Source organism: Bacillus rossius, chromosome 12 (genome assembly GCF_032445375.1).
Source record: "Bacillus rossius redtenbacheri isolate Brsri chromosome 12, Brsri_v3, whole genome shotgun sequence".
Classification (NCBI taxonomy): Eukaryota; Metazoa; Arthropoda; class Insecta; order Phasmatodea; family Bacillidae; genus Bacillus; species Bacillus rossius.
This window is the reverse complement of record NC_086339.1, coordinates 13,736,980-13,764,114: the sequence shown is the minus strand read 5'-3', so window position 1 is coordinate 13,764,114 and position 27,135 is coordinate 13,736,980. Positions and strand designations below refer to the sequence as shown.

Below are 27,135 nucleotides of genomic sequence, written 5' to 3'. Positions count from 1 at the left end.
AAGCGATTAAACACAGTCTTATTATTTCGAGTTGATGGCATTGATTCCAAGCCTTCTCTCCGGAACCCTTCATGTTAGTCGTAACCAAAGGATGGTTAATCGCCTTTTATCAGGATTCTTTAAATATTTTTATACTTCTTTGTTTGGTTTTATAGCTGTATAATTTGATTTAACACATTACATTACATAATTATAGTATTTTCTTTTTGTTTGTCTAAAAAACAGGATTAGTTTCCGTTATTTTAAATCTTATTTCTTTCATAATGCTTATTTTATTCTTGCCAATATTACGAAGTACATGACTAGATAAAATTGATATTTAAAATTTATTATGAAATTATTTCTGATAACTGTATGTATTAAAATTTAAATCGATATATTTTCGACCTATTGTTATATTTTTAACGCGAAAATGTTTTTGGTTTTACTATATCTGAAATAGTTAAATTTTTCCCTCTAGGCAATGTTTAATAGGTCGGTAGTACCGTTTGTATTGTTTGTTGTGTTGGCCAGCTTGTACTATGGGCCTCCTGTTTGGCCATTTTTGTTTAGAAAATCTGATAGATTCTTGAGAATTGAACTCAATTTTGGTTATGTATTGAAATGTATGTTTCATGTATTAAAATTTAAACTGCTTATCGTTTATGCACGTGATTGAAGTGAGTAGCTTTTTGGTAATATTTACATTAGTGACTAACAGAAATGGTGCTATGATGTCAACGGCCAAGGGACAAAAACAATACACTAAAAATATTGGACTGTGCTGGGAAATACTTGTAGCATACTTAAGTTTAATATATTTAATTAGTGCATTATATGTTATATATAGTTTACTATCGTTATAGGACCGTAATGTGTTTTCTGTTATTCTACATAGAGGGTAGAGGTTAGGTGTTTGCCTTGTCGTTCGTTACTACAATAGTTATAGAAAACAAATAAATGCCCTGGTAACTTAATGACTGAGGCGGTAAACATTTATGTGCAAAATTTAATTGCATAATCGATTCAAGCTTGTTGTGTTTGGTTTATGTAGGTTGTGTCAATAAGCTGGAATGAATATTAGATTCAGCTCTCAGTTTAGACTCGATGTGAGCACTGAATATGCCCTATTTCTGATGTACAACGGGAAAAAAGTTGTTTATGAGTAAAAAAAATCTAGTTTAGGTTAGCCAATATCACACTAAATCTTCATTGACTTAAGTTGAAAGTATATTATTTTGTTGATGTAAATATGATATAGGACTGAAACATACACAAAAATAGAATTAAATTATGACATAATTTTACTAGTAAGTTGAATTGTAATGTTTAAATTTTAAATCTTTGTAGAAATTATGTTATTATTTGGATATTTTCATATGTTTGCTTGTGAGAGGCACTAATTTGGGTAGGTGCTTAGCCAAACAACCAAATAAAATCATACTTCACAAACACTAAGTCATTATTGTAAAAACCATTTGTTTTAGTTCTGGATATTGGTTTGTGATGTTTTGTAGTTGCATATGTACAATATAGTATTACTGTGTTTAGTTTAATAATTCAATTACCAAGCCACTATAATTTCTGTGCAAATAGGGCATAATGATATTACAGGCAGGGGATTTGATTTAGGTGAAATTTTTTCCCTGTAGTTGAATTACATAATTCCCGCCTTTTTGTGTTGAAAGTAGTTTTCAGTATTTTGAGATAGGTTATTTCTTTGGTGTAAAATACTCTGCTGTGGTCATACTTGATATTTAGTAAAGGAAGAATGAAAGGATTTGTGGAAATTGGTAAGTAAAAAAAGTAGGCTATGTATGGTGGAAAGGAAAAAAAAATTGTCATGAAATCATTCCTGGCTTGCTTAGATTGACATTGTTGTTAATAAACTGTATGTGGGAATGTTGTAATACAATAATTATTGTATTATAGTTAGAAACATTCATTTTGGTATTTGAGTTGTACTGTAAATAAGATAAGATAGACATGTAACGTTACAAATGTGCTTGAGGCTATTCAATTTGAATACTATTTTAGAAATTTTCGAATTACAGGGGAGTATAGAATTAAGTCTTCAGACTTTTAAGGCGGGTAGATTAGCTGGTGATTGAGTAGAGTCAGCGCTCTCTTTATGGAAGCTAATGTTTTTCTTTTACTTTTGCAGGCTAAAGCTGAAGATGTATGGGAAGTCTTGGATGAGACTCCTTTTTATGAATTGCGACAGATTCCATTGCCATTGTTAGTTAAGGTTGTAGATTTATTTGTTATCCAGGTGAGTATATACATTTTTTTATATTTACATATTTAAGATAATTTTGTAGAGTAGGTGCTTATCCAGACAATAAAATAAAATTCTGAAAATTGTGTTTTTAAGTACTACTTTTCCCAAGAAAATGTAGCTAGGTAATTTAAATGTGTCATTAACCTAACCAACTGTTCACACTAGTTTACAGTATTTTAAATATAGCTAAACCAAACCTAACCAACTGTTAAAAATGGTAAACTACTTGAAGTATCACAATGCTGTATTACAGCATCATCAAATATGTCAGGAATTAAAAAATACAATTTTAAGATTTAGTAATTTTTTTTAGAAGTTAACCTACTCAAAAAACAATCAATATAAAAAAATTTAAGTCAGAGTTTCAGTAGGGTATCAGTGTACCAAATTTTAGCTGAGGAAAGAACCATAGCAATAAAAAATAAATAGGTAGTCCTTGGATAAAAGTACAGTGTGTGTAGACATGCGTAGGAGTTGAAATTGACCGAAGATGTGTATGCTGCCTAGCTGTTCATACTATTTGGTGATCAGGGGATAAATTTTGTAGCGCAGGGATTTAATTATCTGGTGAACAGAAGTGATTGTTAGTACTGAGAACATTTTGTGTGGTGAGAGAATGTTATTGCTTGTATTGTTTATTTTATTTATAACCTAGTCTTATTTTGTATTGAAGTACTATCAGATCATAATTAAGTAACACTTAATACCTAACATAATTAGTCATATTTATCAAAAATGGCCTCACACCAAGGCCATTTGAGTTTGATTCCTGACGGGGCAAACCAGAATTGTCGGTGAGTGGAAAATGTGGATATTACAGGGAGCCTGTTTGGTACCTTTTTTTATTTGGGCTACGTACTGCCATTTATTCCTACCACTGCATTCTGCTACAGATCTCTACCCGTCTCCATTTATCTCTTATGTCGACACATTGTTGAACCTAAATTATTTTATTAATTCGTCCATTGCCATCAATCAACTTCACATTTAGCTAAAATATTTTGACAAACATTGGTTGTATGTGCCTGAATGGTCGATACAGTGCTAATTTTTGGACTGAGACTGCAGCGAAGTGTCTGTGGTAGATTGCCACGAAGAGCTGCCAGTGTGCGGAGTAGATTTGTGCCCCACATTGCTACAGTGTGCTTTCGGCACTACTGCAAAACATGCTGATTGGCTGTTTTTTTTCTCATGTTGATTGAGCCTTGTAATGTGGATAGGAGAGAATATAATTATTTTTTTCACTGTTTTCGTGGTATTTAAATGTTTAATAAAATATTATAAATAATACTAATTTATATATTCAAGGTAGGTATATACTATTTACATTAAATTACTGAAAAAAATTTTAATTGAGTAAATACTTTTTACTAATAAAACAATATTAGTTTTAAGAGATATTTAATAGTCATTAATAAATTGAAATTGTTAAAAACATGATATTTTAGTGGTGAATGTTTCATTGATAAAATGAAATGCTGAGATAGTATTACTGTATTATTTTTTTTTATAGAATAAGACATATTTACTGATAAAATATTAGTTTTAGGATTTATTTAATTGTCATTATTAAATTGTAATTGTTATAAAAGTGGTATTTTAGTGGTGAATATTTCATTTGAAAAATGTTACTTAACTATTATTTCATGTAGTATTCAATAAAACACTTGTCATTGCATGTGGCTTAAGTGAGTATACTTGAGTTTAATCATAATTTGTTATTTGAACCTTATGCATGTGTAGCTGAGCAGCTTCATCTTTGCCATAGTGTGTATTTATTCATGAAACATATTTTAAGGCAAAATTATTAATACATACTATGAAAAAAAAATTGTAATACACTTCTATTTTATTAATGGACACTAGTAATCATAAGAAATGACAGTCTTGAACTAGATTGCAGTACAGCCATAATAGAGTCACATGGCAGTGTTTAAGTTTGTTGGAAGAATGTGTGGGTTACCTAGAAGTATGTTGAACTTAAAAAGAGCATTGTTAAGAATGTTGATAGGTGTCATGTATGTATTAACAGATGAATCTTATTTTCACACATTCAGTTTCAATAGTTGTCTGTGACTCCTTCACAATTAGCACCATTTTTATTTTGCAAATTGCTATCTCAAAATGTATATAATTTAATGTGAAATATTCTCAAGTATGCACCCGGGTAAGGTGGCTTCAAATGAAAAATAGTAAGTTTAATGTCTTAACGTTTATTAATCAATCGAAAGTCGAAAGAGTGAAGCGAGGTCTCCATAACAATTAAAGCAATTTTTATTTGTATGTGTGTATGTTTGTATGTGAATTTGTCCAATGATAAGTTTTAAACTATTTATTGGATTGTCATGAAATTTAGTACGTAAGTAGGTATGGCCAATGGAATTTTTTTAAATGTTGGTGTATGAGGGTAAATGGTCAAGGGGTTTTTGATACATTGAATAGTTACACATAAAGCTTTCAAAATCAGATGCATTACTTTAATTTTTGGCTTGGAATCCAAAGGGGATGATATCCATAAAGATCATGATACTGCTGCCTCAAAGTGAACCAAAGAAAATAACAAGTAATTAAATGTAAGTGTTCATAAAACTCTACACTGACTGACAACATATAGTTTGAACCGGTGGATCTATAAGCATGACATTTTGCATAGGAAATTTCTAATATAATGTAGGTGAGCACTAAGAGAGGATTTTTGAAAATTCATCCCTTAAGGGTAGGGTTACCAGACGTCCGGCAAAAGGAGGACATGTCCTCCTTTTTATGTATTTTTTTTGCGTCCGGCCAGATTTTCCTTAATGCTTCAAAATGTCCGGCTTTTTTATAAAGTGAGATAATTCCTGCAGTTACACTCTGAGTAAAGCGCGCGGTGCGTGCTAATTCGCTGTCCGCAGTCACCCCACTAGTAAGTAGTTCTATGATAGCTTGACAGGTAGCAGCACATGCAGAAGAACGTGTTTTTAATATGCTGTATATGCGTAGTTTGATTCTTTATACTGAAACTGTATTAAATGCCAATACATTGTAAAATACCGTACTCCATGTTAATTAATTCATGGCTTTAAAAAAAAAAATATTGTCCTCCTTTTTAGTGAAATGTCCTCCTTTTGCAAGGTGAATGTCCTCCTTTTTTGTTATCAGTGTCTGGTAACCCTACTTAAGGGGTTAAATTGGAAATGGAAGTTTGTCATTTTTGAAGTTAGAAATAAGGAAATTGGTGTTTAGATTTCTGTTCATAATTAAGTCAGTTGTATCAGTGTTTTTTGTGATTCGTCAAAACAGTGGATCAAATACTTTCTCTTTGGGCACATGGCTAGTATCTCAGTAAGAATGTATTAGTTGCGTTAGCTTTTAAAAAAATTTGCACAATCATGTACGTTTTGTATTATTTAGTTGTTGGGTTGTCAGTTACATTTCAAATATTAGTTATTAGTAGTGGGTTTAAAATTTACGAAGTCACTTAAAACGGTACATTGCAAGGTCTCATTTCGGGGTGAACTACCATTTAATTAAGTTTTTAGTTTTCACTAGTTGACAGTGAGGTCATTAAGAGTTGGTAAACACGACACACAATTGGATTGTTGGGGAAGGAATTGGTGATTACCTATTGCTAGGGAAAATATTTTTCGGTAAATTGCGATAAAACCAAAATAACACTGAATTATATGGTATTACACCATATGTCCATGTAAATAGGAAACACCAGTTAATAAATTATATTGAACTAAAATACAACTTTAATCGTGAAACTAATCACTAAAATTTGGTCGTGTAAGATATTAAATTAATCTCATTTAATTAGCATGAAGTTTGCATCAAAATATATAGGCTTCAAAGAGAAAAAAACCTTTCATTTTGCATTTCTTATTACTTATTTACTAAGTTTTACCTAATCAATACATTTTTCAAAGACACGGATACGTATTGATTCATTTTTATTGTCCTTAGTAATTTTGAAGTAGACATGATCATGCATATTATCATATAGTTAGTTCCAAATGGCTTGCACATTTATTTGATTAAAAATAAAAATTACTTTCTTACAAAAAATCTATGGTAATTAGGAACCTACTAGTCACATGATTACACACTTCTTCAAACATTGTACATCAATTATTTTACAAGCTAGTGTTATACCTTACATTTACTAAAATATGACATATACTTGAAATTTATGAAATGCCTGCATATAAGTCTGGGTGTACATTTTATTTTTTACAAATTTAAGGAAAAATACTGACTTACATTCAGGAAAATACAGTAATTATTATTTTATTGTTAAAATGCATCATTGTTTGAGTCACAATTGCCCTATTAGGGTGAAATATGTATTATATTAATGTCATATTTGTTGAATAATACACCATCTTTTCAAAACAAAACCATTGAAATCTCCTGTTTTAAAAATGAAAATGGGTTAAAATTGTAAAATCCTAAAATCTTATAGTTACTGATTGTAAGGATTCATCTCATCATGTAATTTCAGAACACCACGAGAAACGGAAATCAGGATGGTCGTGACTTGTTTTTGAACCCGTGTATCGTTGAACGTAAATCCAGTGTTGCAGTACTGTAGCACTGTGCTCCATCTTAACTTTTATTTAAGATAGGAACCCTCACACTGTAAAGCAGTTTGAAAACTGAAATCATTCTGTAAGTACCTTAACCAATTTTAGCTGATTCAACATTATTATGTTATAATGTTATTAAAAAGTTAAAGAAAAAAAATCCTCGTGATGAGATGCCCTTTAAGGTTACCAAGTGCGTGCTCTACTGCTGTGCTACTAATCCTCTTGGGAATTTATAAGGAAAATATGTATTATAATCATTGCAGTGGCATTTTTATTAGGTATTTCAAAACTTGTGATCGTTTACGAAATATATTCCAGGGTAGTTTCACTATCGTAGTTTCATTTGGCACACCAATACGTGTGGTGACTATATACAGGTTTATGTTGCCTTACATGGGTCCTGCACTTTTGTGTCACATTTACGTTCATTGACTTCCATTTCATTTTCACGAAATTACTCCCATCAAATGCACTATACAGAGAGTTAAAATGTTTACAAATCAAAAAAGTACTAGCCTCCAAGTTAAGTCAGGATAGACTTTTGTTTTACTATCAGTTTAATGTGCAGTGATATGCCACAGTAAGTAACTTTAGTAGAGATGCAAGTTGAAACATTTTCAGAAAATATTTTAAAATTTTCTAAAGAAGAAAGTCAGAATGATGTGAGAATATGTCCACTGATACTGAGTTAGGAAGAAGAAAAAGTGTGGACAAACCATTTTGATACACAATCAAAATATTACTACAGCAGCGTATATTTTTCTGTAAAATTTTTTTTCCTAATATTAACATTAATTTACATAATTTAAGATAGGTGTATAATTTATTTCCTGTCAATGGTAGGCACTGTTTAAACAACATTTTTTTGTTTCTATTAGTTCGTAGAGTGTAGCATAGGTCCTACACCAACTCTCAAATGGCAAAGAATGTATGCTTTATTTGTATAAAAAAGTTGAAAATTTTTTTTTGTGTTTCTGTGAAAGAATAACATGTTTCTAAGAAAATTTTCTACTAAATTACTGGATAGTTTCCTCAAAAATACTTTTTGGGAAAATTAACATCTCTAAGTTTAAGTATTAGTTTTATCTCAGTTGTGCTATGTGCAAAAAGTGTGTGAGTGCTCTGAATGTACATAGTTACAAAGCCTGATGAAAGTAAAATTGTTAGTTTTTTTTTTTAGATTATTTTTTGTGTCTTTTCATCTCTGTCATTATTTAATTTTTCCCAGCATAATAACAAATAATGTATTCTTGTTAGGGAAGTGCTCACGACGATGCCAACCACATTTCCCGCTCGCGGAGAATCATTTAAGTCTCTATTCTCCATGATTTGAAGCCGAATGAAGAGGAAGGCTTTGACCGGCTGGCCACTATCTGTGCCTCTTGGGCATTAGTCAAGGTAACCGAATTTTGAAACTTAAAAATTTAGGACACTCATTAATTGGTAATTATTGCTTGGTTGTTAGTTTATTTATTTTATTCAGAAATCATTATTTCTAAGGGTAGAATACTGGCAGCTGTTAAAAGGCAACAATAAATTACTGACAACAATAAGCTATTATAATATTTGCAATAATGTTCGTTCATTAACGTCTGCCAACATTCTTTTCTCCTCTTATTCTTTGTATTTCTGATTTTAGGAAGTCTTATTCCATACCCATGTGTTTCTCCAATGAAAATACGTATAGTCTGAACCTAATTAGCAAAATTCAGTATTTAATTTCCATGTTAATTTCTACGAATGTTTGTATTTTTCTTAAAATTTCTTTGCAGATATTTTATAGGTACTCAGTATATTGTTGTACCTAGTAAAATAAATACTGAAAAGTTTACGTATCAAAAATTGATGTTTTATTGATTGTATCATGGCAATAAAATAGAAGTTATGTTTCTAACTTATTCAGATAAAAAAATTCCAAGTCAGTTGGTGTATTAGTTGAAATGAGAGAAGTTAAATTAATTAAATTGTTTCATATAAATGCTTATTATGCTGTGTTTTATCTCTACATTTGCATTCCTACAAGCATGGGCACTACTAAACTTGGAAAATATTTTAAAGTTGTCCAAAGAAGCAAGTTAGAAAGATACGAGAATGAGTTCACTGATAAAAAAAAGTTCAGATAAACAGATTTGGTACACAATAACATTATTACTACAGCAGCACAAAAATCACACCATTCATTGACAAGTAGTCATTGTGCAATAGACTGTAAAAACTGTTGCAGCTGTTAATGAAAATAATGTAGTTGATTTAAAAAAAAAATTATATTTATACATGTATAATTTCAATATGTATAAAATCTCCATATGAGTATTTGATTATTTTTAAAAACTAAGATTGCGTTTTGAAAACGTTTTGGGAATGCAGGTATAAAAGCATCCAAAACTGGTACCGTCAAGGTGAAAGCAGGTACTCTAATCACAGTAACTCCAACAAACACTGGTCTCTCTTGCCCAGTAAATGTGGACTTGGCCTTAGATCTGATCACTAGGATGTTGTTGTTAGTATGAAAAGTATGCTACGTTAAAGTCCCAAAAGGGCCACTGTGGTTGAGTCTTTGTATCACTTATTTCACATTGAGGCAATCTGGATTCGATTACCAGCAGCGTCAGACCCCGTTTTCTTTGTGAGTGGGAATTGTGGAATGTTGCAGTGAGCCAGTGGGTTTCCTGATAGTATTCCCTTTCGTCGTATTTCCTTTTTCCCCCAATTCTCATTTCATGTACGTGGTACGCTCCCCTGTTTATTGGCCAATTGCGGAAGTGTCTACCTTCTGTAGTTCTTCCTCTCAGGTTGAGCTTGGCTGCTCTTGGTGTCGTCTGTGGGGAGTTTCCACATAATTGTAGTGACCACATTGTCTTTGGTCTGTACGTGTCGTGCCCATCTCACGAGTCCTCGACTGTGACAACTAAATGAAATAATCAATTACCATCTCTAATGATCACATTGTAAATGATACATTGAGGGGAAGGGATAGTAACCGAAATATGGAATATTGGTTTTAACAGTTTTAATGACATGTCTGTTTTCTATCTCTAAAAATTGAAATCATCTAGAGATTTTTAAAGACAGTAACATAGGATCTAGTGACAGTATTGTTATATTTTTAGTCTTTTACAAAAAAAAAAAATTCAATACTAAACTATTTGTAGCAGCCAGTCACTTTTAACTTTAGATATTCCATTTAATTACATACTATGCTTAAATGAAGCCAAATTCTGTAAATTAAAGATGGCTTAAAAACTGTCGAAAACCAAGATGTCTTTCTTTTCCTATCTCTCCCCTTAAACCCCTGATTCATTAGTTAAAATGAGAAGAAGTGTGCATTCGAGCTTGCTTGCTTATTGAATGTGATTCATGACTGATCTAACGTCATGATTCCATTGGCTACGTGTGGCCGGCTTGTTCGTGTAACGTTCGCTGCAGATAGTGTGCTTTCCTAGTTTGTAGGCAATGAGTCTTAGGCACTTATGTCCATGCACATACATACACACACACACACACACACACACACACACACACACACACATATATATATATATATATATATATATGACAATCAATGATTCCTCCAGGCCAGTTTATGTTTATGTACACTTTGGAGGGGATATTTTTTTCTCTGTATAAGTGTTTTCTTGTACGAGCATGCAGATGTGTTTTGAATGTATGCGAATGTATGCGACTTGCCAATTATAAAGGGTTTCAGTGTGACATGTGCAATTTAGAGGTATGGATTTAGAAAAGAAAAAAAAGAGAAAGTTGCCAGGAATGAGAGAATGGAGAATTGAGATTGAGATAGTGAGGGGCAAATGCAGGCAAAACGGAAAGAAAGGACGAATTCTGTTACAGAAGGAAGGGAATGGATGGAAGGCATGGATGAATAAAGTAGAGACTTATAAAAATTGAGAGAGTAAAATCAACAGGAATGAAAGTGAGAGGAGATTTATAAAAAATACATATTTAAAGGAACAAGAATGGTTCAGAGCCTGTTCTTTCACTGTGTCTATATTGGTGTGCTTGCTGAACGGTATGATTTTGTCTGTTGCAGCGCTAGAGAATACAAAAAATGTTGAGGCTGGCACAGGGCTGCGGCTGAAGAATATTCCTTTTTAAACGTTTGCAGTTGTCCGACTGCTGTTTCTTTTCGGCAGAGGAAAGTCGAGGGGCAGCGTCTGTGCTCCAACTTCGTGCTATCATGTTTTATGTGAGTGTTGTTGCGCCCCTGCCTCGGAATAATACAAGTTCATCAATCTCTCACATGGCTCATGCGTGATTCCTAGACATCCCACCGTTCTGCGTTATAATTCGCTGGATACCCCATGTATTCATGCCGTAGCTGTGCCCACACTTGTCATCTTAAACGGACAAAGAACTTTCTCTTGCCAGACTCAGCTATGGTAGAACCCTTCTTTTACGCTTGTCGAGGGACAGAGAAGTACTAGGGAAAATAAGGGTAGGGCTCAATTTAAGGATACAGGAATTTCATGTTATTTACTTTCATACATCTTACGAACACTACAATACACACCTTTTTGAACTTTTGCTGCATTATTTGAAAATCAGTTTATTTGAAAACAAATCAGAAATTGGTTTTAATTTCAGTAATAACTCCTGTATGATAATTTTTTTTTAAATTATTACCTTTGCCACTATTTACATAGTAAAATTGTCAATGTCATTGAAGTATACCTCTGCAGTACATACAGATTATTGGTTGAAACATTAAAAGCAAAACTTATTTGATAAAATTAATGATAAATGTGCATAGATATTTATTAATGCTTAATTTGGGGTGTGACAATGAACAGGCAGTGAATTTTTATGTAATGTGACTAAACAAACTGTCTGTTTCAACACTGGTAAAGGGTGATTTTCTAAGCACCAAATAAAATATATAAGAAACTAGTGGAAGAAAATTGTTAATTATAGTATGTTACATTTTATTGTAGTATGAATAACAGGAATGGAATTATGCACGATACACCTAGGGCAGTGGTAGGTTCTGTTGATTTTTCGCTCTGCATTGCATCAGGCATCTTCATTCTCATTCTGTACATTTGATTCCTCTTTAAGATTTTCAAGCCTATTAGAACCTAATAATCGTTTGTCACTTTTCAGCTTCTAGTTTTTTTCATATGGCATTAATTTATTTAGTCAGTCATTAATAATAATATTTGGTTGGTTTAATATCATGTCATATACTGAGTGTGTATCTAACATGAAACGCATAACAAGCCCTATACAACATTTTTCCAAAAGTGTTAAATTGTTACAATTTTATCAGTTAGTTTTTATAGTTTTATTTGTAACAGTCAGGTAGATACAGTTATATATTTGTAAGGATGGCAACAACTCACAATGTAAATTTATAAGTTAAACTTGTTTCCTTAGGTCATAATTTTTGTTTTTAACAAATAATATTCAAAATTTTGTACGAACATTTTTAATTCCATTGTCAATAATTAAATATGTGTGCATTTCAAATTTAAAACTCTTATTTAAAATTTATGCATAATGGTAGGAAATAGTATTTAAAATTAATTACTTGAAGTTTTCATTTTAAAAAGTGCAAAATATGTTGTATATATACATCTATATGCATTTTTATAATATGTTCAAATGTGAACCTTTTTTTTTCTGTAGCAGATTATTGATAATTAAGTATTCTTTTTATTCTCTTTTATTTTACTGTATTTTTTCCCCCCAACAGTTAAATAGAAGAATGCAGATATTTGAATGGATATTTGACGACGCCATGCGAAGAAGGAAATATGGCTGGTAGTAATACCAAGACGTCAAAATGAATGGTGAAATACCTAGCGTTCCAGTCACTACATTGGCTGGCATTTCAAGTCTTACCGACTGTAAGTAGCTACATAGTCTCATACTGTACCTGCCACATCTGTTTTAATTTAAGACAGTTTCATTGAGTTTGCAAATATTATTTCTGCTCATTTGCAAACAAATTACTGTGTGTTGATCAGATCAACTTAACAACATTAGTACTATGTATAACGAAAGTTTGAGATGAAAATGCAAGCTATCGTTAAAAGTATTAGAGGAAATCGTCAAGAGATGGCATGTTGTGACACAGTTAAAATTGACTTTCTACCTCACCATCGCCATGTTTTAACACCAAAAACATTAAGGAAATGTTGTTTAACAATACCTTTTGTTGGCTAGTAAAAGTGTGAATTATGATTAAATCGTTGAACTCATTCACTGTCGTAAAATACAGTAGTTTAAAACTGTTTCCACAATGCATTAACACCACATTTTGACCACTTTTTCGGGCGTTCCACAGCAAGCATAGCTCAGACTATCTGCTAGACAAAAAGCAGCTTCACGCAGTATCTGTATGGTAATTCATGCATGATTACCCCTTGGTATAAGTGCCCCACATATCTCATTTTCCAAAATAGTCATTGCTATTAGTGTTTGTGGTTGGCACACAGAGAATTAACAAGACTTTGAAGACATAACTAAAGACAATATTTTAGAGTTTTATTTCTAAGCCAATTTTGTTTTTAAAACATGTGATGTCATCATTAAGGTTTTTATTTACTTTTTTTATTCTGTTTATTCTTGTAAAACATGTTTTTCTTGACACTTTATTCATTAAAATAATGTCTTTTGGCTGACACACACAATAATTTTACAATAAATAATTTGTAATAATTGTTACTAGGCCCGAACGTTTTGGAATAATAAATTGCCAACTGTTTGTGTGTTTGAAAAATGTAGAAACATCAGGAATGTAGAAATGATTAACTAATATGATATGTAAGCTCCTTAATTCAAATAAAATTAAATTTTTTCCAATTCATTAAGATTATATATTTTGGTTTAAACATAGTGCTTAATAAATTATATTCATTGACTTTAATTAAGAGAGTACATTCTTTTTTATTTTTTTTATTTCAGTTGAGTTTTGTTAGAACTCTACTTAATTTCATGATTTTAGTTGCGTTGACATGCTTTTTGGTGTTATTGCAATTCACCACAAAGCTTTGTTCATGTGCATTGGAGAATTTCGGGCTATGGGATTAGCTTTTATATATAAAAAAACCTTTTTATTTGTTTTTCATAGTTTGTATCCCACCTTAAAACTAAAAAAGTTGTGTTATTTGTCTTATTTTGAACTTATAAAGTAAATATAATTAGTGATCACATTAAATGGTACAGGTGTAAAATTCATGAAGACATTGCTTCGTTGTGTTTCAGGCATAATTTTGGAGGATCTGTAAGAGTTGAACTAATCAGCTAAATTTTTTTTGCATTAACTATTTATACATATTTAACATTGCTATTTCCTTGATGTGCTTTTGTGATATTACTAATGGTTTTCTACCTCTTGATAGTGATGAAAGTGATAAAGTTAAGGGGTCACTAAAAACTCCTTAATTTTTGATTGATCAAGAGGGTTCGAGCCATGCTGTGGTTTGTTTTTCATACAAACTTGATAGTTCCAGTGTTAGAAATACGGTCAGATGAAATAGCTTTTTGTTAAAAATTCAGTGCTTTTTATATTTACCTATTCATGTATAAATAAGCTTAAATACTCAAATATTATTTGTAACATCTTCCACGTTTGCAAAAAAAAAATGTGTGCACAAAACTTGTCAGACCACTTTCCTTTTGTCCTGAGGAAACATGTAGGAAAATGTTCAACTACAAGCTGACTGCATTGATTGCATCACTGCCAACATGCTTTTGTCTCGAGTTATCCTTGCAGTGTCACACTTTTGTGTATTACAGAGTAAAATGGCGCACAGTCATTCCAGAAGACCAGTGTTTGATTCCCAGGCTCAAGTCATCCCGATTTTGATTTTCGGGTTTTGTACGCAAATCATGCCAGGCAAAGGGTTGGACGGTTCTTTAGACAGTGCCTGATTCCTTCCCCCCCCAATGTCGCTGGAATTTGTTGATGGGAAGGCGGGAGAGGGATTTTGGCGGTCAAGTGGTCAAGTCATTCGCCTTTCACCAAGTCAATCCTGGCGGGGCCGAATCCAGATTTTTTTGCAAGTGGGAGGCGTGGAGGACGCTGCCTTGCGCCGGCGAGCTTTGCTCAGGGTACTCCCCTGTTTCCCCACTCGTCCCGTTTCAGCTCGTTACCGTTCGTCGTCGTCTGATGTTCCCAACGTCGATGATACACAAAACTTGATCCATTCCGTTCTCTGATTCGTGCCACTAAGCGAAGTCTCTAATGGCCTCGGCGGGACGTGAATCCCAACTTTAACAGCAGCGAGGGCGGGGGAAAAAACTGTTGCAAGTGTGGATTCCAGCCGATGCCTGAAACAAGGTGTTGCTGTTTGCAGTGTTGCCTGAGATGCCACTGCCGTCCCCGCTGCCGCAGACTCTCAGCAACAAGTCCCTCTTGTTCCACCCCCGGGTCGCGGAGGAGGCGCAGATCCTGCTGAGCCTGCGAGACGAAGCGCTGGTGCCCCAGCTGATACAGAACCTCTCCCAGACGTGCGCCGAGCACATGTGCGTGAATTATGTCTCTTCGCTGCTCATAGGTTTATGTTTTTTGTTGTGTGGAGCGTGACTCTCGTAGAAACAATTCACACACTCGTGAGAGAACTGGATGCATGTTACGTATACATTGTAGTAGTTAAAGAAATGTTAAGTATAAGTTTAATCTAAGCAAAAAAACATTGTATTTTCAAGTTGATAATTTTTTAAGGAAAAATATATATATTTTTGACTAGTTCTGGATGAAATTTTAAGAATTTGAACTGAACTGACCCAAGAATGTGAGTATGGTTGTGATCGAAAATAAATTTGTTGTGTTTTTGTTATACTATCATATTTAAAATATACATTTTTACAAACACGTCTCATTGTAGCAATATTGTTTAGTTAATAATGAATTCTAATAGTGGCTGGAAAGCTTAAATGAGTTGTCTACTTCAGAAGATAGGTCTAGGTGCTTATTTTCTTTCAGGAATAAATAAAACAAGTTCTCAGGTTCATATCTGTAAATGAACTAGAGAAAAGATAAGTGTGAAGGTGTGTGTCTCCCTGTTCACATTTAATTGTGGTTTCCAGCGAACTTAAGGATCACTACGCCGGAGCGGAGCAATTGGTCGACCAGCAGCAGCAGAATGTCCCGGAGCTGCTGAAGGCGATTCTGCAGAGAAACCCAAGTGTCTTCAAGGGACCAAGAGGTAGGCATCTGAAAACCAAATTTTACTCCTTTACACTCTTGAAGGTGTAGAACAGAAAATTCTTGGAGTTCAGGACCTCTGGATCTGTCCCTGGAACGAAGCTAGGAAAGGATCTACCACTATGACTTAAGTGAGAAGCTGTAGTCTGGAACACTTCTGTCTTTTTTCGGAAGACAGTTGGTTCGACACATACTGTAATCCGCACAAATAAAGCCAATCAATCATGATCAGATATTTTCGGGTGTTTTCGAGCTGTTTTCCTTGGTTGGCAGATCACATTTCTGCACTGCCCACATTTTTAATTCACTGAGTGTATCACTACTGTTGGTTTTCATTCCATTATGGTTTTTTCTGTTTTCTGGCAGGTTACATTACACTAATTTACACTCGGTATTCCTATTAAAACTATTTTGACGTTCAATTTTCTGGAATAATCGCTAATCTTTTAAGGCTATTGTCCTTAACATGCCTGATAAAGACGTTTTACTGTATTTTGATTGATGGCTGTGTTACAATTATTTTGTGAATGCCTTTGTTGTTATGTGATGTGGAGCAGTGTGTGAAACGTGTGTTTGCTCGTGGCTGTTGTAGCCAACTCCCCGCGACAGGGCCCCTGGGCGGACCCGGGCGCCGCTCTTCCCCTCGCCCCCAACGGCAGCAAGGCCTCCCCCGCGAGCTACGGCCAGCCCAGCCCGGCGTACGCCAGCCCTTGCAGCTCGAGGCACACCCCTCACGGCAGCCCGGCCCCTCCCCCGGCCCCGGCGAGGGCGGCGGCCCCGCCTCCCCCCGCGCCGGTGGCAGCCTTGCAGCCCGAGCAGCGGGTGTCGGTCATCGCGGAGCCTCGCCCGGCGGAGCCCCTCCCCCTCCCCCGCGATGCCGGGCCGGACGCCCCTGCCGCCTTCGACGCCAACGCCCACAGCAACGGGCCGCTGACGACGTGCCTCGTGGACTCTCGGACTGGAGCCGGCCAGGCGGATGGTATCGGCGAGCAGGTGGGCGGGAGTGGTGTCTTCGCCGGCGGAAGTGGCGGCGGTGGTGACTCTGGGAAGAGCTCCGTGGCCAGTGTTCAAGAGAAACAGATAGCTAGCTTTCCCAACAATTCGTCCGCCTCGAGCCGGGAGAGTTCGGTGACTTTCGGGCAGAACGTAGTCGATGCGAGTGTTTCAAGAATCCGTAAGGGTCTTAATGGTGGTAAGTTACAGCTTGTATTGATCATGTTTCAAATATCTTTTACCATGTATAGTTATTGTAACAACATTGGAAAGTATGTAGTTTTGAAATAGACCATAAGGTGTCCAAATATGATTGTGTTTATGTAAAAGAGAATTAGAAATTGTGAGAAGTTGTGTGGGAGGTTTTTTTTTTTTTGTATGAGATTAAGAAAGATCATGTTTGCTCACAAATTTGTGTTGATGCACATGGTACTCTGTACGTCAGCTGAATTTGATAGTCGCGTGGGCCGATCCATAATTTATGGTACGGCCTCGTGCATCATTAGCCCATGGTGCGGAGACGTAGCTGTGAACGTATTTTGAAATTGTTGATTGATTGTGAACAGTGGACGGTGTCCTGGTGGGCTGTGCAGAGTCCCCAGCGCCTGCCCCCAGGCCACTGCCGTTGCCCCAGCCGCAAGGCGGGGAAGCAACGCCACCTTCCACAAATAGTACAAAGGCAGAGCCTGCTTCCCCGATAATGAAGAAACCGGTTGTGAAACTTAGTAGATTATCAGTGGAGGTAAGTGTAGTGATATGTAGTTAATTTTTTCTATGTCATGTGTAATATCAATATGTGTGTTGGATTATGGGGCAAGGCTTTTACCAGCTACAATTTGCTAATTTTTTGATTCTTTTAAAAACCTCTGGATTGAAAAGTCGGGTTGAAAAATCTTCGTTTTACCTGTCTTATTTAGATACTATATGGAAATGTTTAAAGTTGTGATCGTGAAATTTCAGAAGTTATTTGGATGAGTTAATTTTTTTACATTTACTCAAGCTTGGCTTGATTTTTTAAGGACTCAAATCGACTTAAAAATTTTCAAGCTTTGGACTCGACTTAAAAATAATGAATTGTTGACTCAACTCAGCTCGACTCAAAGATGTTGTTACTGAACTTGACTCCAACCCAAAAATTTGCAGACTTTTCCATCTCTAATAATCACTAAGCTGCACACACGATTAAACATAAAACATTGATATATGAAAATGTCTAATTACATAATCTTTTTTTAGTTCTGCTTGATTTTATATAACTGTGAAAAAACTTTGTATAAAAGAATATTTTATGTTAGTTAAAAGGCCTTACAATTTTAATCTTAAATTTTTTGTACATTTTTCGTATTAAAATTTTTTATAGCCTTGTTCATAGAGTAATTTTTATGTACACCTGCTTGTGCCATCAGTAACAATGTTCGTAACACGTGAAACTAAAGAGAATTTATTTTTTAACTTGGAACTTTACAGCCGTAATGGTTAGTTCGTGCAATGACTCATCAGAGCGTAATGAAAAGTGCAATCTTTACGAGCGGGGCACTTAATGAAGGGGGGAATATTGAGTACCCTACTCCTCACTCATGTCAAGTGCCAAAAAAAAAAGTTTCTCTTTAAAAATTTTTATAAAATTAAATTAGAATGTAAAAATTTGTATAGACATTTGCGGTAGTGTTTGTGTGTTTTTATTTATCACGTGTTTTATTATATTGGAGTACCCTACAAAATTTCCTGTCCCTCTGTCCGTGAAGTTTCACTTGTAACGGCACGTGGCCGTCACGAGTCCGCCTTCCCGCACAGGACCAGGTGCTGATGCAGAAGAGCCTGAAGGAGTTTGCGGAGAAGTCGCCGCAGCTGGCCAGCAAGCTGGGCCTGACGAGCAACCACCGGGTGGCCCCCGGCTCGGACGCCGACCTGAAAGCGCTGGGCTCCGGCTCCGACGAGGACGAGCCGAGGAACAAGTCCAAGTACTTCAAGGCCAGGGAAAAGGAGCGCGAGCTCCAGCGCCAGAAAGGTGGGTCGGCGGACGTGCTATGTCATCCGTTCAGCACCTTCGAGTTGGGATTGAGTTTTGTCTCGCGGCGGTTAGTGGGTGGCTTCTCCAGTGGAAGAAACACTTAGTGGTTTGAGCCACTGTTTTTCTGGTTTCACAGATTCCATTTGTATTTTTTTTACGAGTGATGTTTATTACTCAAATTTGGCATATATCACCTTGCATGTATCTAAAGGTAATAACAATATCCCTATGTTATTGGAGTTATTTAACATAAAATTTAGCATCGGCCAGTAGTAAAAAAATATTATTTCAGATTGACTGCTTATCTTTACTCCCTTATGGTCATGACTTAGTTACGAATTTGAATTTTGTCTTTTTTTACTGTTTCATTATTACAATACTATTGATATGAATTTAAAATAATCAATATGTAAGGCTTTTTATGTTAATAATTGCCTTTGGAATTTTTTTACGTTATTTTATTTAGGATGGTTTTTTATCTAAATCTAATTCAGATGTTTATATAATTATATTTTAGACTTATAATTAATATTGTATATTGATTTTAACAGGTGCAGTGTTTTATTGAAGTAAGAGTCAACAGACACATCAGTTATTTAAAAGCAAATTATTGTTATTAATATAGTACATACTTTTGTATGGAAAATACATTTATTGAGCGTTGTTTTAATTAGTTCTCTGTTTTCCTGGAACAAGTTAGGGCATTACTTCTAGAGGTGGGCGTTTATGATGACAGATAATGTTAAAACGTTTGAAAACATCTTTTAAAGAAAATTTACACATCAGACAACTTGTATTTCTGTTAAATAAAAAAGTAAGCAGCAATATCTGAATGAATATTAGATTTCAACTTTTCAACTTTAAAATACATTGTTTTATACTGTAAAACTACCTACACAAAGCGCTCGAAATCTAACACCGGGACTAAAATCATCATACAATGTTTATGTGAGAATTTTTCTCCAAATTTGGATGTCCTTTAATGGTGCAATGATTATGCGCGTGCAAAGTTTATGGTATGTGATAAAACATGTAATTGATAAATAGTTCTGGACCTAAAAATTTTAATACAATTGTACCATAAAATTGTACCATTTTAATAAATCATGAGAAAACTTATAACAGGAATTTACTGTAATTTTATTTAGGCCTCTCCAGTACCTAACTGAAATTATACTGATATCTTTATAAGCTGTGTATTATTTTTTGTGATTGTAAATGAATGAGCATCATAATATGTTTTTTAAATAGTCAGGTTTTAGTAGTCATGTGTTTGATTAACACCTTTTTGAAAAATGTGGAATCTCAAGAAATCATAATCGAAGAATTGATTCCCAGTTGTATAATAATTGGAATCAGAATCAGCATTTCGATCCAGCATTAGTTGTAAGCACATTTTCAATGTCCGGGGCCTATGTTGGATTCCAGATAAAGAACAGAAAAAGATTTTTCACGGAGACGACACGAATGTCGGCGTGCACGGCGAGAGGATAAAGAGAAGAAAGCGTAGCTTCCCCAATCACAGGATGGGTGCGAGCCACTGCGACGGTGCTGCACTAGCGGAGAATTGTGAAGGTGCGTGTTTTTTGGAGGTTGTGGGTTGCTAAATAAGTTTACTGTGTGTTTCTGAGACCTTGTTTAATATTCTCTGTATTTTGTGTTTAATTAATTCCTCCAATGCTAATAAAATGCTCAAGGTGATAGTTATGCACATTTGTTAAAAAATTATCAAACACTTGTGGTTACATGGGATATGCATGCACTTAAGTGAGAGATGAAATAGATTAGCCGAACCAATGCCGATAGTTACTTAGCTCACTCTTAAATGGCTTTAAGCCATATTTATACATGATACAATACTGAGTTAGTGTGTCTTTCTCATTGCAACCTTTAAATGTTACAAGAGGTTTTCGCTTTATGTTTTATAGTGAAAGAAAGTTAATATTTACTACTTTTTTTTTCCAGATGTTCCAACGCCCAGAACAAAACTGCGCAAAGTAGAGCGTAAATTAATTCCTGTGATAGAGAAACTCAGCCCTGAAGAGCTTATGGAGACCAATACATATCTCAGGTTTAATCGCTCCATTGAAACACTCTTTGACAACACTGAAGATCTGGACCTGAGCATAGAACTGGGTATGAGAGGGCATGATTACTCTGTAACTTAATGATTATATGCTTTAAATGGTTTTTATGCTTTTTACTGACTATGTATTTATTGATTATTTTTGGTAATAGATTTTGTAGTTTGGCGCTTGAAGTAGTGTGTACTTATATATATTAGTACTAGTTTTGAATAAGTGCATTATCCTTCATTATAATTCTTAAATTAGGAAGTTCTCAGTAAGGTGGGCCTTCATTGTGAATGGATCCTTTTATCTTAAAATGATTTAAATCAATTGCATTGCATTGCTTATTGTTTTAAAGCATTGTAAACTCAGGAGCATCTTATATTCAAGTAATCCTGTGGATATGATGCTTAACATTTAAGAATTGAAATCAACAATTGAAGTATAATAAAATTATTTTCATATATAAGTGGACAAATAATTCACAATTAGTTTTTAAATTTAATTTTAACTAAATAAATCTTCAGTAAGCATTCAAATATACTTTTTACTCAAAATTTTTTTTTTCCCATAGAATTTCACTAAAATAAATTTTTTTATTCAAATTAAAAATTAATGTTCCAAATTTTATGATATTGGTATCACCAATACTGAATTTTGGCTTAACTGTATATTTGTTTTACATTTTTAAACTATTGATTAATTTTTGTATTGCATACACGTACTGTGGTATTAGAAAGAATGCAGTGTGTTAGAAACCAGGATTACTCTTTACTGTAAAGTTGAGTTATAAAGCTTCATGGGTGCGTGGATGCATCGTACTTGTGGAGGGATGGTGTGTGTTGATTGTCGTGATTGTCCCGTGCCAGACGAAGATGCGGATGTGCCTCCGGAGGCTCTGATACCCAAGTACCAGCTGCAGGAGCTGTGCAGCGAGGCCGCCAAGCTGAAGACGCTCTGCGTGATGGAGTCCATCCCCTCCGATCGCCTCGTGAGGCTCTTGAACATCCTCGAGAAGAACATCCGCGACGGGACGAGGGTGTCGCCCATAGCCGACCCGGTGAGTTTCCCCGGCTGCAGTGTTCCCGTGTGTGCCCGGTTCATCACCTACATGGGTCACGTTCCTGTGCTGTTGGTACCAAGTGGTCCCTAAACTTCCGTGGCCTAATGACTCTAGGTGATTCCTCCACATGGCATTGTAATAGTCTTATACTAGCGCTATTAATTACATTCTTGCCACCCAAGTACCGGACTGCAACCCTTTCAACCCTAATTTGATTCATGAAATTGTGTCACGAAACCTCTGCCCTAAGAAAAATGGGCATAGACATGGGTGTATGCAGGGGTGGAAACTAAAAACTCTAGCAAAGTCTATTATATCCACCAACGAAAGGAAATAATTTGGAAGTAAGTAAAGGGAAAAGTGATTCTCCCCCTTCCTTCCCCCGCCGAAAAGAAATTCTCTGTACGCTCCTGGGCACAGTCTTACGTCCCAAGTTAATTTGGAGCTTTTCTGTAATCTTGGATGAACAGCTGCCATGTTATATTTCTGTGAGCAACCAGGCGACGTGCACCATCATGCGCATGGTTTTGCGACGTTGCCCCGTGTTGGGGTGGACCCAGCGTGCATGTCGGGTTGTCGGGGTTGGCAGGACGACGACGAGGACGAGAGCAAGCTGTGGCTGGAGCTGACGATGGAGAGGGTGATGCGGGCGGCCGACGCCTCCCTCACCGCCCTTTACATCATGACCTCGCCCAACATGCCCAAGAAGATATACCTCGAGGACATCATCGACAGGATAGTGGTGTTCACCAAGTACCAGCTGCAGAACACCATATACCCTTCATTCGACCCCGTCTACAGGGTCAACTCTAAAGTCAAAGGTGTTAGCAATAAACTGTTATTAATGAATTGCAAAAAAAAAAAGTCGAAAAAAGATTAATAGTAGGGGGTGCATGAGTAGCATACTTTAATGTTGACTTTATTAATGAAAAACATATAGTATTTTTGAGTCAAGTAGCCAGTATAACTTTTTTTTTGCCTTTTACTTTTAAGCCTAACTATCGGGAAATAGTGACACTGAAGTACACACTGTACATAGTATCTCATGATGGTTTTTAAGTAATGATATATTAATTTGTCCATTCTGTAGTTATGCCATGTTTCTTATTATTTTTTAAGATTATTTGGTAATACTTTCTTAAAATATTTAAATTGATCTTCATGTGAATTGAAAGTTTATTTATTTTTAAACTTATAATACTTCCCTATTTAACAAACATAATATTCATTCATACTGGAATATAGAAAGTGGTACCTTTTTCCCATATGTTTCACCGTAATTTGTGTCATTATTTTGATCAAATTTGTAAAATAATAATATTGTAGATTTTTTTATTTCTCTTTAAAAATCATAAAATTGTGAATATTGATAGTTCGAGAATTTAATTAAACTTGTAATTTCCTCTCAAAATTTGTACTATCTTGCAAAGAAGTTGAATTACAGATGGGACAGTCGTGAACTGCATGCTTGTCTTGCAGAGTCGTACATCGGCAGTGCGAAGAAGAAGAGGGCCCATGCAAAAGAAGTGCGGGAGAAAAGTATTTTGACCCTGTACAACAAGCTGCACGAGCAGGTCGGACTGTTCTCGGAACTTCTGAACATCCAGATCCTCACGGACAACGCGGTACTCCATGCGTCCTCGATGGGCGTCGCCCCGTTCTTCGTAGAGAACGTGAATGAGCTCCAGCTTTCGTCACTCAAGCTGGTCACAACGGTAAGTTTTTAATTTGGTCCGTCAGATTTTGTGTTCGTGACAGCACACCAAATTATCATGGTGCAAGATGGTTGGTAGACGTGTTGTATCGTCTTTAAATGCTCTAGCCCTCCTAGAAAAGCACTCATACATTCAATATCATAATTATAAATATTGGTGTCTAACAGTATTCCATGCTAAATAAAAGTTTAGTTTCACATCATTTTTCTTATTTTTATTATTTTTTCCTATTGTAGTTTTGGTTTGGAACGACGTATTAAAAATGGCGGTCGACTTTATTTTGGTCTACAACAATAGTTATTTATTTTACACATAACTTTTAATTACTCGTAATCTTATATGTATTATAAACCAACACAGGAGAGTTATTTATACACATACTCACCATCCCACTACAGTTGTAAAATTTTATTTTTTTGTAACCAACATAAAAAGCTTGCATAAGATTCGCAGTACATTTTTAAAAACTAAAAAATAGGCATAAATACTGTAAGTGATATTTATATTTTACTTATTCACTTAAACAAATGACTAACTCGTTGAAGACATATAAACTTTAATATAATGCAAATGGTATATTAACATAAACAAGAAAATAAATTTCTTTTTTAAATTTCTGCAACTACTCAAGCTTGACCCGTTTTTTTAAGTTTTTTTGACAACTCGCCTAAAACATTATTAAGTGTGGATTCGATTCGACTCGAATCGAAGGTATTATGACTGAACTCAGCTTGGCTCGGCTCCACCCAAAAATTTTCAGACTCGTCAATCTCTACATCAGAAAAAATTTCCACACAGGAAGAAATTGCTTATGTCCTAAACATGTAACTGTACAAAATTTTTACAAAGAAAGTATAAATTTAGTAGGTTCAAATTTCTCTCCAAAACATGTTTTTGGTCTTTTTTTTTTTTTTTTTGTTTCTCTTGAGATATTAGATTCAAATTTGTGGCACTCTGTTATTAAAACGGAATTTTCGAGGAAAAAGTGTATCTGACTCTCGCCGCTTGTGGGTTTATCGTTTGTGCCGTTGGTGACGGTGGATGTTCCCGCCAGATATTCACCAAGTACGAGAAGCACCGCCGGCTGCTGCTGGACGACATCTTGGCGTCGATCGCGCGCCTGCCCAGCAGCAAGCGCAGCCTGCGCACCTACAGGCTCAGCTCGGAGGAGCACATCCAGATGCTGACGGCGCTGGTGCTGCAGCTGATACAGTGCGTGGTGTACCTGCCCGACCACCTGCAGCTGGAAGTCAAGGACCGCATCAAGGAGGATCCCGACGAGGGCCCCAAGGAGAAGTCTGTCAGCGTGAGTTGTGACTTGGCTGGATCGTCGCTGGTTGGTCAGTGAGAACCCAGATTAGTCCCAACACTACCCTGATCAGCGGGTGGTCATGCTAGCTGCGTGAAGCCATTTTTTTTTTTGCCGAGACGTCTAATAAATCAATGAACGCAGGCTGCATGCATGAAAAAGTGTCCCGTTACGCTGTGTCCCGTTATGCCCATTGTACGCTTGCGCCGCATCTATCTCTCTTCCACTCTATTGGAACAACCGTCGATTTGACTTTTTCGAGGCACATTAAACTTGAAACACTCCCATTCGTTTCCTACTTTTCCTATGATCGTCCTATCCTTAACAGAATAACACAGATTGGAAGAAGTAAAATAGCAAACATGTATAAAAGTTATAGCTAAAATAATCTCTTATGTTAAAGTAATAAACATATTTGAATTAATGAGTGCAAATAAAAGTAAATTTATCAATTAAATTGTAGATTTCATTTCACTCCTTCTTTGTATCCATACAAAATAGTGATAATTCAATAAAAATGATTCAATTTTATTCATAAAAGTATGCAATCATTTCATCAATTTTTTGTTATGACTTCACGTTAAAGTATCGTCCGTACACAGACTTTACAGACAAGCAATTTTTTTTTCAACTAATTGTTAATCTATATTGGTTAAACGCCCAATACATTGGCTGATGTGTGGAAACAGCAATAAATGACTTTTTTTAAAAATGAAAGTGACTGTTTTTAACGATGGTGATTCTAATTCATACGTACTAACCATCAGACGTTTTCAAGCACCATTTCAGCAATATGGCGAGGTTAAAAAGTGACTTCACCTATATCACAGCATGCCGTATCCTGGCAATTTCCCAACACCGTGACCCTAATTAACAGGATAGAACACTTATTAATCAGATTACCTCAAAAAATTGGACTGATCCTCAATTAATTGGACAGATACTCAATAAAGCTGATGTAATCTTGATTTGATCGAGAAAAACCCAACTTCATTTGAATACACCTTGATAAATCAAACAGAAATTTCATGCAAGTTTATTGAGAAATCAACTTTGGTATCAATATTAATACACATTGTGTAATGTTATAGGTGAAGAATGAGCCAACTTTGATCATAGCAACATGTGGCTTAGAAGCCATGCAGTTTTCAGACTGACTGCTCTGGAAGCGACGCTATTCTGTTAAACATAGATATGTTATTGAGGCATTTTCCAAGTCATGGAACAGTGCAGTCATCTTTTGACCCAGTTGTACCTCCTGAATACGAAAATTACGTCAAAGCTATGCATTTGGTTATTTCTGTGTGTTGTAGTGGTATGCTGCTCGAATGGGAGGCAGTACAACTGGTGTTCCCATGTTTTCAGGTCGACAGGGATGTGTTCATTGTGAGCAAGTACGAGACGGCAACGAGAACAGCCGGGAACTTCCTCACTGTGTTCCTCAGCAAGTGCGGGAGTAAGTCGGAGGACATAGACTACAGGCCGCTGTTCGAGAACTTTGTGCAGGACCTCCTGACGACCGTGAACAAGCCGGAGTGGCCGGCCACGGAACTGATCTTGAGCTTGTTGGGGAAGTTGTTGGTGAGTGCCTTGCAGTGTTCATTTTAACTGACTTAACCCGCCAATCTCTGCACGTTGTTCAGTGGCACACTTGACCCAAATGACTTAACTTGTTGAAGACATATATGAACTTTAATATAATGCTAATTGGTAAATTAAACATAAACACCAGTCACATAAAATTATTTTCTAAAATTTCTGCAACTGCTCAAGACGACTCAATTTTGAAGAACTCGACTCAACAAGACTGAAATTAAATTTTATTAAGTGTGGACTAGCGTCGACTCTACCCGAAGGTATTAGTACTTAACTTGACTTGACTCGACCCAGCCCATAAATTTGCAGACGTGTTCACCTCCACTTTAAACATACTGCTGAACATTCGCAAAACCTGCTTGACGGGAAACATTGCGTT

The 27,135-nt window shown here is 35.5% G+C and overlaps 1 protein-coding gene across 3 annotated transcripts in view; it reads left to right on the top strand.

The window, feature by feature from the left end:
- The first annotated feature begins 505 nt into the window (after positions 1 to 505).
- The window catches only part of LOC134537568 (nipped-B-like protein), a 65,300-nt gene continuing 38,670 nt past the window's right edge, over positions 506 to 27,135 (top strand). Inside the window, exons 1-17 of one of the 3 annotated variants that reach the window (XM_063378134.1) lie at positions 506 to 659; positions 2,144 to 2,251; positions 8,089 to 8,229; positions 10,880 to 11,035; positions 12,542 to 12,695; positions 15,150 to 15,318; positions 15,883 to 16,001; positions 16,593 to 17,192; positions 17,587 to 17,735; positions 18,788 to 19,001; positions 20,433 to 20,579; positions 20,970 to 21,140; positions 21,943 to 22,133; positions 22,726 to 22,957; positions 23,616 to 23,851; positions 24,906 to 25,157; positions 26,526 to 26,741. In XM_063378134.1, the coding sequence (XP_063234204.1) occupies positions 12,632 to 12,695; positions 15,150 to 15,318; positions 15,883 to 16,001; positions 16,593 to 17,192; positions 17,587 to 17,735; positions 18,788 to 19,001; positions 20,433 to 20,579; positions 20,970 to 21,140; positions 21,943 to 22,133; positions 22,726 to 22,957; positions 23,616 to 23,851; positions 24,906 to 25,157; positions 26,526 to 26,741 (2,760 nt within the window). In that variant the 5' untranslated portion in view covers positions 506 to 659; positions 2,144 to 2,251; positions 8,089 to 8,229; positions 10,880 to 11,035; positions 12,542 to 12,631. Of the gene's footprint in view, positions 660 to 2,143; positions 2,252 to 8,088; positions 8,230 to 10,879; positions 11,036 to 12,541; positions 12,696 to 15,149; positions 15,319 to 15,882; positions 16,002 to 16,592; positions 17,193 to 17,559; positions 17,736 to 18,787; positions 19,002 to 20,432; positions 20,580 to 20,969; positions 21,141 to 21,942; positions 22,134 to 22,725; positions 22,958 to 23,615; positions 23,852 to 24,905; positions 25,158 to 26,525; positions 26,742 to 27,135 lie in introns of all 3 variants that reach the window. The other 2 variants (XM_063378132.1, XM_063378133.1) reach the window with 2 other exon arrangements.